The sequence below is a fragment of the Branchiostoma floridae genome, chromosome 5 (genome assembly GCF_000003815.2).
Source record: "Branchiostoma floridae strain S238N-H82 chromosome 5, Bfl_VNyyK, whole genome shotgun sequence".
Classification (NCBI taxonomy): Eukaryota; Metazoa; Chordata; class Leptocardii; order Amphioxiformes; family Branchiostomatidae; genus Branchiostoma; species Branchiostoma floridae.
In genome coordinates, this window is record NC_049983.1 from 21,324,121 (window position 1) to 21,336,473 (window position 12,353).

Below are 12,353 nucleotides of genomic sequence, written 5' to 3' on the forward strand. Positions count from 1 at the left end.
CCTTACTTGTTGTCAAGTGAAAGTGTATTGTACTGCCCTCAAAGGCATCATAAAATTCAAACACGGAATGTAAAGCTTATGGTACACTGCAATTTTTCTTCACTTGACCTCATACATGGCCTGCATGCAAAATCCTACCAGGCCATTTAATGACAATATGTTGTTTGCTGGGTGCCAGCCAATACAGTACAGTATACATGCTGTTACAATGTATATTTTTCTAACCCTAACCCCTAAATACAATCAACAAAATTTGTCAAAGATTTTGCAGGCAAAAGTTTATGTATCTTAGGTGGTTTCAATGACAGCTACAGCCATGTACTAGTACATTACGACTTCTAACCAACCATACTTGCTCAAATTAGATCATGGACATGCTACAACTTTCCCGCACAGATGCCAAATGCCCTTGAATGTGAGGTTGGGTATTACACATGCAAAGCAAAATTGAGATAAATGTTACTTGGGGATGATAGTATCAGCAACCTGCATTAACATGGTTTATCAACTTTGGGGCTCACGTCATAGGAGTAAGGGAATGTGTACAGGGCTCAACTACAATCATATAATGTATTGTAAAGTGCTGGTTCGTCCCATAACATTTATCGATGGCGCCGTCCAATATGGGAAATGGCCACCGTTTCACGACATGATGTCGGGAGAGCAGCAGTAGCACACTATTCATTATTTAGACTCCATTTTCTATCTCGGTCTCTAAGTGCTTGTATTATCATTGGGGGAAGAGTGACCTCTAATTTTCTAGGGTCATCACCAGCCCTGCCAGGTCATACAGCCTTGACAGAAGGGTAAAAGTTCAAAGGTAACTTCTATGAAACAATAGGAAGAGATTATGCTGAACTGTTACCTGTTTTGTTTACAGTCTTGAAAGTTATTTTACAACAATTGATGGTCAAGAGTTGAAGATTATGGGAAGAAAGAAGTCAGTTTGTTTCTAACACAGGTATCTGGAATATTTGCATATCAAAATAATCTTGTTATGGTTGACTTTAACCCATAATTTTAAAAAACATCCCCAGAAACCAACAATTGTCTGGCGTTCACATTCAATCTTAGACTTCCTACTGGTAACTATCTATTGCAAAGTACAACAAAACATGGAGCAAACTATTAAGACTGGACAAAATTCCAAAGAAACTAGCTTTTATAGATACTACCCTGAGGGTGAATGATATCGATACTATCACAATTAGGGTACTATGATGTAAAACTAGAAGCCAAAAGCCCTCAATAGTTTTGCCTGCAAGCATGTATTGGAAAATCCTTTTCTTGGTGAAGCCTCCATTAACTTTCTGCCGCTTATCTTCATGGTAATACCACCACCTATCAGGGGATTCACAGACGACACTAATGCAGCACCCAGTGACATTCTGATTGTTGAATGAGATCGAGGCATGCATTGAATACATATATCATTCTGCAATAATCTTCTGTATCTAACCTATGTTTTAGCATGATTGTTGTTTTAACTGAACTACATTTGAATAAGGTTGTTGTCGAATAAGCAACACTACCTTTATAAAAAGTGATATCGCCGGAATGTTACAAGGTTAACAGACTCAGGGGGCATACAAAAACAAGAGCATCACCAATATTCACTAAGTTCCTAGGACATCATTATAGCCCAATTTAATGGGTTAGACTGTTCTATAATACAAAAGAATTGGAGAAACAAAACATCTAAGAGTTGGTGCCAGTCTCTATAACTATGAACTGACCTCAAATGAAGACCTCTGACCTTTCTGATTGGCTCTGCCCCAGAAAGTCACAAGAAGCAAATCCTCTGGTGCCAAGTTCATAATTTCAAACAAATTTGACTGTACTTCAAGGTGACATCAATGGTTAAGCTTGTGCATGTAATACATGCCAGAGACCAATAGTAATAATACCTGGGATTCGCCATTAAGCAAATTTCCTTTTTTTACTGCCACATACTGACCCTTAGTTGCTGACCCTTGTAGGACTGGTCCTTGGCACAGTCCCAGCCATTCCTCTCCCACTCATATCTACCATGACCTTGGGGCACATTATGTCAAAAAGGTTACCCTTTAACCAGCCCCCAAGGCTGCACAAAGATATAACTGGTATCTCCTTGTTTTACAGGGCCTCACTGCACTAGTTAGAGCATCAGATATAAATGCAACATGTCAAAGTTAATCTCTGGGGGTGGGTGGGGAAACTGTCAGTCAACCCACATCTATAAACTTACTAGCCAATATCACATTATGCAAAGCCTGATTAACACTTCTTATACCAGTATACCATACAGGGGATAACTCTTGATTCAAAACCAGCTATAACTTGTGTCCATTTTTTAGATCTCACCAGACTCCCATGTATTGACACTAGTTGCAGGTCAACATTGCTGAAGACCCAGACATACATGTAACGTTATGCATTTACAATGAAATGACTCCTTTTGTTATTGGCAACATGCACCTGTCCATCCATCCCTCAGGTTAGAATCACTGCACCAAAGCAATGAAGTACTTGATAGGACTGCAGCTGTACTTGGCACTGAGACAGACTTGTAATCAACAGTTGCACCCATTTCCAGCAACTGAGATTGGCACAGATAGTCGCCATTTAAGCTTTTAGAACAATGGGTGGTGTACAAACAAATGTTACCTTCCATGCTTCCAACTCTTTGGAGGAGGTGGATATTAAATGCTGCCTTATGAGATGGAAATATGCCAAGAAAACAGGGACAACCTTCAGGTGGGACAATCTTTGCCCCCACATTAGTGTTCCATTAAAAGCGGAGAAATTTTCATTGCAACTTTGGTTCCGGGTAATTGATAATAAAGTATTGGTTCCAGGTAATTGATAATAAAGCATTTATTACAACTGTGCAGCATAAACTCAGTCTATGCTACACTATTCAGTCATGTGAATGTATAACTAAAAATGAACTTACACCGTACTCACAAAAAGTGACAGGTTAGACATGGTGTACAATGCATAATTGTCCTATTATGTTTGCCTTTTACGTTTGCCAAGTTTGTTGTTTGCCATCACCTGGCTGCTTTTCCAGATACCTGTTGGCATACTTCATAGTTTCATAACAGATGCATCTATAAGCTGATCCAGTAGATTCACATGCAAAAAGGAAAAGTCCTAACAAGTAAGTTTTGAGAGGACATACCTGCCTACCCTTACATATCTGAACCTGTTTCTTTTATTGAATTGGAGAGTAGGAAGATGTTTATATATAGGGTAAAAAAATTGATTCTTTAAGCCAATGTTCAAAGGGAGATTGGCCAGGCTGAACAGGAAACTCTTTGCATCTGATTCTAATTTTCTGGAGAACCTAGAAGCTGACAGGTTCCTTGGTGTGGGGTGAAGGTAGTGTGACCACAACATCATAGGCCAGGCTACCCAGCATGCCTGAGTGCTCCCTTCAAAGACATCAGGGGATATCTGGTCATTCTGGTTCACCAGTCGTGACCTCTGAAAGTTGGGTTCACCACACACTCAAGGACAACAGCAGGCCCTGTCATGCTTTGTTCTATACTTCAAGGAGGAATAACCACACTTGTTCAATACTTCAAGAAGGAACAGTGTCTGTCAAGTATTCAATAAAGGAAGCAAGTCATGCTAATGCAGTGCTACCTGTATTCCATCTTTAGGTAGGGGTCTTTCTTCTTTGGAGAAGTGATTCCTGCCACTTTTACTTTTGTATGGATTATTCCAGCTACACTCATTTAATTAGATTCTCTGAACATAGGTTCCAGTCTGAGACAACCTTCTTTGCGGAAAATACAGTCCACAACCTGACTGTAATGGTCTGAGTCTGTGCTAAAGTCTAGCATAATAGTTTGTGTGTAGCCTAAAGCCTCCTGATTGAGTCTGAATTCTAGTCTACCTTGCTGCCAGAGCCTAGTAGGTTCCAGTCTACTTGTCTCAAACTTCAAAGGAAAAAAAAAGTTGAGCCTAACCCTGAAATCTCTGCCCTCTTTTACTCACTCACATACTGAACTAATCGCCCCTAACAAGTGTAAGTCACCCTAAATCTGATCTTTCCTGATGGAGGTTGGGAAGTTGAGTCAGGTTAATTGTTGAAGACTGGCATAAAATATAGGATTTCTCCAGCTAGTCTGGTCTACATTAGCAGTCAACAAATAGGCCTTGTTATGAGGGAAACCATTGCCAGATTTCTCAGTGACTTACCAAAGAAAAGTGGCTGACAGGGAACTGGCAGCAGGAAATGGGGATAAATCTAAGGCAGGAGTTGAAGAAACTGCTGAGGTGTGGCATAACAAGATATTATCGGTGCTCAGTTTTAAAAGCGGACAGGAGGAAATGGAAAGTAGGCTTGGTGGGTGGTAAGACTGACATTGACAAACCACTGAGAATACCTTCAGGGAAAAAAAATAGCCATTGGTGGCCCAATACTGGTTCTGCTCCATTTCCAACTGACCTAGAAGCCACATACTACCTGGATGCCAGGGCCTATACAGCACCACTCCTGGGCTCGAGGGCCCAAGGAAATTCTAAAGCAGGCCTCCTGAGTTATCATTGAGACCAATATTATTGAGATCAGGCTAGGGTCTGGCATCCAGGGTACTTTAATACTGGCACACTACACAAAAAAGATAGACTGTAATTCACCAGGAAGAGTTCACGGAATCTTCAATACTTTTCTGTACAATTGGAAGAGACCTGTAGTTGTATATCAATCATGTTACAAAAACTTGTTGTGACAATCTGCAGATCCCAGGTTCAAGGTCAGAGCAAAGTACAAATTTTTGTCCCTGGAAGTCATTTAAGTTCATTGACCATGGAGTGTATACTGGTAACATACTTGTCTACTTGCCTTAACTCACTTGATACTTTTATCATGCCCGTAGCCAGGATTTTGGTTGGGGGGGGGTTCTTTTTAGTAATTGTGGGACCATCGAGCTTCGGCGCGAGACTCACGCCAAAGGCGTGAGGTACCTAGGGGGGTCCGGGGGCATGCTCCCCCGGAAAATTTGAAATTTTGACCCTCTGAAACACCATTTCCTGCATTTTGACGGGCAAAAATCGCTTGCAAAGTTTAATGCCATGGAATTTCTGTTTAAAGACAAGGCTTTTGCGTAAGTCTTTGAGGCCAACTCCCTCGACATATTTTCACCATGTCCGACACCAAAGGCGCGAAGCGTCTCAATGGAGGTCCTGGGAAATTTTGAAATCTGGACCCTCTGAAAAGCCATTTCCTGCACTTTCTGGGGCAAATTTTGCTGATAGACTCACTATGATTGGCTGAAATGTCTATGAGGGAAAAATGCAAATCAGTCATGCCTTTGAAAAAAAATCTTAGGACATGAAAAAGTGGACCATCGAGTCTGAAAAAGCGGACTTTTTGAGCGTGTGGGGGGGTTCGGAACCCCCCTGGCTACGGGCATGTTTATACAATGCTTACAGCAAAATGTGCAAAGGTTATGCGCGAAAGACTGTTCAGTGTAACAATATGAACTGCTGCTGCCCCAGGTGTACCAATGATACTGATATATTAACTTGAAGGGTGGTTATAGATACATTGTGTACATAGATTTATCACTTTGTCATCTTTAGGGCAACATCAGAAAAAAACTTTCAATACCTCAATTTTAACCTATCCTTGCAATACCTCAACTGGCCGATATGCAAGAATGCATTTTTCACGAATGTTCAAGGACTTTAATCTTACCTGTCTCTGTGTGGCCACGTAGATGTAGTTCTTGTCCTGTGTGAAGTACATGCTGGGGAGGACGGCACTGTTCGCCACCACGGTCAGGTCCTCATATTCCTGTCCACTGGTGCCTGACGTCACCACAACCTGCAGCACAACAACCAACAGTCAATGCCTTGTAAGAAGTAAGTATTTTCCCGCTCTTTGCTTCTTTCTACATATAAGACCGTGACAGGAATATGTGGACAATCTCAATATATGACATTGAACTATAACAAGTAATCCTAGTTCATCTTCATCTGCAGGGTAACCTATATCCGTTGTTACATCCGTTGTTTGTAAAGATAGCGTATTTAGGGATACCAATTCGATGGACAGTGGTTTCAGACTGCAATATTGTAATCTTAAACCACTCAATATGATATCCTTAAATGCATTGTTTTCAAACAACGGATATAGGTTACCCTGTGGTCAAAGGTGAACTAGCATTACATACATATCATAGTATCATTGTGCTAAAGGGAAAGTGCATTATGTGAACAGGTCAACTTTCTTTTACCATTGGACTTGAAAACAAAAGTAAAAGATAAAATTATATATCCCCTAGAGTCCACCAGCTGGCAACTTAGGCTGAAGACAGGCGAGGGTGGAAGGATATGCTGATTGGATAGCTGCCCCTACGGCCAGTGAGGCTATGGGACCAGTGAGGTGCATACAAAGCAAGGCTGTGCTACCTCTTGCCATAACTAAACTCTTGCTATCCTTGCTAGTTGCTTCCCTAAAAGGTTTGCTACAGAAAAGTCAAGCCATCAGACCTATCTTACCTAGACATTTTGCAAGTCTGTATAGATCAGTGATGACACTATCTTCTTGCTGGAGATAATTTCATGCTCACTTGAATGTTGACAATCCTTGACATTGCTACAATTCTCCTTCAATAGCCAATATTGCTACATGGAAGAACAATGCCCTGCATGCAGGTTTAGAGATAGATAAGAAACTTGAAGAATTGACAGGATGCTGCTCTGCTGATTCCATTATGATTTTCTTCAATGATTTACAGGCTTTAAGTGAATGTTCCTCCCAACTGGCAATATCAAGGTAGTCCGGAAAATCCCCTTATACATTATTGTCTTAGAAGGACTGACATTAGGTGAATTTTCCTAAGCTCTGCCATTCCTTATGCAGGATTCTTGGACAAGCGTGAAGGAGAATACTCAAATCACATTTTAGAGGTTATGAAGCATGCTTCAGATAGAGCTAGAGGCCAAGTAAGTAAGCATTGGTTCTCAAAATTCAAGAATTCCAGTAGATAATTGACTCTCAAGAGTACAACTTATAACATTCTCCTCCTTCACATTGCTTCATCACTAATTTGTCACAAATTCCCTCTTCACCAGAACTAGGATTAACAACAAGAGGAGGTGTCAGTCAGATGGGACATCAGGGATGAGAAAAGTTCACACAGGGATCTAATAATGCCATCTATCATGCCAGGCAGGCCTTTAGATGACATTTGGGATATTTAATATGTGATGTTCACTGATTCATTTCAACTAGACGAGATGATTAGAATCTTTTCCATCCATCAACTTTTGGTATGATTCATCAGTAGGAAGATCTACCAACAGTTTCACAGCTTTCTCGATATAATGTTATTTCTATTATATTATATTATTTCCATCACAGGGTACCTAACTTTCAGAGGCTGGCAAACTTGAACTAAGAAGCAAGCTGTAGGCAAGTATTGTGCTTGATGTGCATGTTATTACAAACACTTGCAAAAAAAACATTTATTAAATGTCACAATAATTTTTGCTTTTTTGCGTGAATTCCAATAGGAAGATCCTTACTGTATATGTACAGATATAATTATCAACAGTACATCAACCACTCTTTTGTATTTGTTAAGTCTCATTTTTCATAAAGCATATAAGAAACCACTTTCATTACAAAGTTAAGACATTACATAAATTACAAGCCACCTGCACTTTTCCAATTGCAACAATGCAAGGTTACAAGCAGGGGCTTTATACATATGTATGAGACATTCGTAATACAATCGTCTCAGCGCTGTTCTTCTGAATTTACTGCTTTCATTTAGGTAAATGGTTCTGATTACCATTTAAAAACACATATTATACATCAATGAATAAAACATTGTCATAATCTCAACAATGCATGTTTGACACTGAACATTTATTACATTGTCATAATCTCAACAATGAATGTTTGATACTGAACATTTATTACAATTAAGTTACATGTATCTTTATTGTATCTTACAAGAGAATACAGTCTTATTAATCTTATGAAGGTAGATTAATACCAGTAGCTTTAGCTTTTAGTAGCAATAGTTTATTTCATACATCTGTTTCAGAATTTACTTGCTTGTGGATGCAAATGTAAGAAAATTACCTTTGGGTTAATCTCAGCTAATGTCTTATAAGACGGTAACGTTACAATATGTTTATGTGTATTGACTCTACTCCCTATTGTGTGTAGTAACTCTACCCCTTAATAGTCTATTGCATTTTTTTCTGACCTTTAATTCTTCCCAAATATGGACAAAAGCAGTCTTGTACCTTACAGATAAACAGTGAAGGATGACAATATCATACAGTCATTCAGACAGAATTTTGGAGGAAATGCAGCAGGAGACAGAAGTGGGTCACCCAGAGGTCCCAGGGGAGAGGCAATCTATACATGTCTTCAGGAGGACTGATAAAGCTGAGCTGCCCACTTCAGATGGATCACTCTGGCTTCTTATCTTCTCCTGGATACTTATGCATGGGAGGGGACCGATCCTGCTAATTTCAGCAATCAAACTCCCCTCATGCATATTCTTGAGCAAGATACATAAAATCACCTCTACCTGATGCCAAATGAAGATTACTTAGTTAAGACAACAAATGATTTCCTCCAAAATCATAATTAGATCTAACAGAGCTAACAGAGGCACAAAGGTTTTATTACAAAACACAACATGTTATTTATAATGGACGCTGTCCAAATCACCCGACTCCAATTATCGTAACTGTTGATGGTTTTTATCAAATCTAAAATGCACTGTGATGATCTAATTATCATTCAGAACATGAATGCATCTGTAAGGCCACACCGATTTAATTCCTTGGTTCACGGATTCGCTCGCTCCTATTTTTTGGGAAAAAAAATAAAAATAAAAATTACCACTCAGCAAATTTTCACCATTAATGAAACCATTCACCAACTTTCTGGTGTAGCAAATTGGCCTTTATATCATAAGCTCCTCAAAGTGTGGGTACAGGTGCTGTTACTGTACAAAAATAGTGTTTTTGTACTTTTTTCAAGTTGAAAACTTTTTTCTTTATGTTTTGGATTAGCCGTTACCTTTATCCCAACCATTTTACGATTTTTATTTTTATTTTTATTTCGCCCTCTCGCTCCATATTTTTTATGAAAAAATCCGTGAACCAAGAAATTAAATTGGTGTGGCCTAAAGTGCTTTTACTACAAACACGAAAATATTCAAATCCTTATCAAAGCTGAATTGGAAAAAATGTGATTCCATGCTGTTTTACAATCAGTCTGCCTACTCTGCTATATACACATGTAGCATATTTCACCTTTTCATACCAGCCCTGTTATTACAAATTCAACTCAAGTCACCAAACATGCATCTTTAGTTTCTCATATGACAAGTTTTATCATAGCTGTTATCTTCAGGCCCAAAAGCAATCTTTGGCAGTTCACTGTTTATGTGATATCTATGATTAAACATCCTTCATTGCAGTGCCTGCAGGATTCCATAATGTATCCATGATTAGATCTTGAAGTCATCAAACCAATTTATCATGGAATTGTCTGAAGGCTAGTCCCATCAATTCAGTGCAGGCAGACACCAGCAACAGTCTCAGAGACACCAGAAGGGCAACTAATTCTAGATCATTCTAGACCATCCTCCTGACTCCCGATGAACTCTTTACATACAAATTGCAGTAAAACTAGGCCAGAGGGTTGGAACTGAGAGAAGGGCCATTGAAATCCATCACCTCTATAGATAAGCCAGGCTAGCCTGTAACTCATCATGAAGTGAACCTCTGCAAATATGTGTCAGCAAAGAAGGATTTCATTTCTACTCATGGAGGCAAAAAAGGCAATGAAACCAACTTGTACAGGGAGGCGAGGGTGGGGCGAATCTCCTTTACGACAGTCCTATAAGAGCATTCTATAAAGTATAAAAATCTTAATGCATGTTAAGAAGCACTGCCAGTGCCAGTGATGATCACAATACAGACAAGGCTGGCATTTCATTGCTGCAGGTTTGAAGCCTGAATACATATTGATAGCAGCCTGAATACATCTCCCTTTTTGGATATCATATCAAATGATACTATAAAAGAAGAGCTTTCCTACAAACATATTGTTCAAAGAGCACATTGCATATAGAGTCGATTCCGAGTCACCGAGAGGAATTTTGAATAATATTTGTCATAAGTTTGAACTATTTTGAGTAAAAGAATATTTCAGTCAGTAAACTTGTAAAGTTCTAAATTGTTCAAACAATTAAAAATGAAAGTTTAAACATGTTTGAACCTACTTATATTTGTTGGAACAATTGGGAAAGTAATGGTATAATTATCTCTTTATTTAGAACAATTTTCAAACATCTATGTGTTTTTGTTATTGTTCCAACATGTTCCAACAATTTGTGTCATTTTTTCCCTCCATAAAAACTTTTATTGCCCCCATAAACAAAGCTGCTAAGCTGGTTCTTTTGTTTGGCTCTTCTATTTTTAGATTTTCTTTAGTATACACTGGTGAGTCTTTTGTGAGGTGGCAGACAGACATAATTTCCTGCACTTGGCAGGGATGTGTGAATTGCCCTCTTCCCAGCCCACTGACCCAGTTTCATCATATTGTTTCCATGTTCGAACATGTGATCACAAATGATGAATCTATGTTGGAACAGTTTAGTAACCAATAGAAATAATGTATTTGATGTTAGAAATGTTTCTAACATGTATGAATACAGCAGAAAATATTTAGAACGTCACAGAGATGTTACAAATAGTTCTAAACAGTTATTTATCACAGTTAGATTGTTACATAGGTTTCCAAAATGTTAGAACAAAAGGCAAGAAACACCCTCTGGGTAATATGGAATTGACTCTACAAGGAAGCAGAAACAAGAGAACCTCAAACTGAAGATAGAGGCTAGTAGGCTACATTTATGCGCTTGGTGCAGCACATCTTGAATGACTCCAAGGCACTTGACTGTACATTATTCCATGATAATATATACCGTAATTCTTCACATTTTTGCAGTGTTTTTATATTCACTTCACTGGAACTTAACACATCACTGTACTCCATTTTGTCACTATTATTATTATTATTGCAAAATTAAATTAAATCAATGCAAACATAAAGGCATTTACAGTACATTGTGCTACCCCACAGTAATAAACACTCCTACCACAAACTGACTTCACTGGTGGTCAGTGTGATCAATACATCATTTCCATTGGTGAAAGTTGTAGACAACCTAATTACTGCATGCATGACTGAAACCAATTTCTGCTTCACAACTACAGTTAATTCAGTCCATCTACAATACAGGGCCATCCAATTAGTGCAAGAGGAGGAATCTATTCAGTAACTTGTGCATGGAATGAGGACAGGATTGGCAGTTATTTCCATTCTCCCAACTGCATGTATGTAGTTAATGAACTACCCTTCTGGTCCAAAAGAAATTTGTGTCTTTTATTAGCATTAAATTTTGGAAAACTTTTGAGTAAGTTCCAGCATGTAAAATTGTTTTTTTTTTTCATTTGCAAAAAAGTTAAGTTTTCCTTCAATTCCAAAAAGTGCAGAACACTCTACCAAAGGCATTCTTCAGTCTAATTCAAACGCTGGTACGTTATGCCCATTCTAAATCCCAGTAAAATTAACTGGTTCAACAACTTCTAATGAGTACCTTAACATCACAAAATAGGTCAATTTCCCAATCATCTCTATTACTCCAGCTCACTCTACTATCATTATCTGCATGTACATTATTCCCGCTATACCCATGGGACAAATAATTTAATCATCCAGGGCCCAGGCATCCACATCAACTGATTTTTCTCTACCTTTCAACCATTTGATTTTTCTGTGGATATCTCATGTAAAAGTGGGAGCTAGAGTGATTTTGCTGTGAATGGACAACAACACACAAGTGCTGGTGCATAGCACTTCTGTAAATAGGCCATAAAACTTTCAAGTTGGATCCTTGTGTTAGATTACAAGTGGAAAGCATTTCAGCACCAAGGAAAGGGACTTCAACATGTCCTACAGAATGTGTATGCACCCTCCCTTCAATGTCTAATGGCTGCATGTCTAAAGAAAAACAGCTTGTCAAACATGCAGTAAAAGCCTATTCAGGAGATTCAACTGGAAATAACATGCACAACAAGCAATAGTAACTCAATCATTCAATACCAGAATCATTACAATCAGTCTACGGCCCTGAAAGAAATTACACACGGACTAAAGCACTGTAATTACTAGCTGAGCTTTTCATCTTTCATGAGTGAGATAGCATTTTTCTGCAAAGAACCCTTTACACACAGGAAGTGCACATGATATACATATGCCCCATTCAGAATTACCTGTAAACGAAAGCAGCAGCCTAGAAGGCTGTTTATGATGTAGA

General features: G+C 38.7%; 1 protein-coding gene across 1 annotated transcript in view; it reads right to left on the reverse strand.

Moving 5' to 3' along the window:
- Positions 1-12,353, reverse strand: part of LOC118416498 (plexin-A4-like) — a gene marked incomplete at its 3' end in the record, with an annotated part of 145,017 nt that overhangs the window by 81,415 nt on the left and 51,249 nt on the right. The window contains 1 exon segment of the mRNA XM_035821620.1: positions 5,690-5,818. Within this exon segment, the coding sequence (XP_035677513.1) occupies positions 5,690-5,818 (129 nt within the window).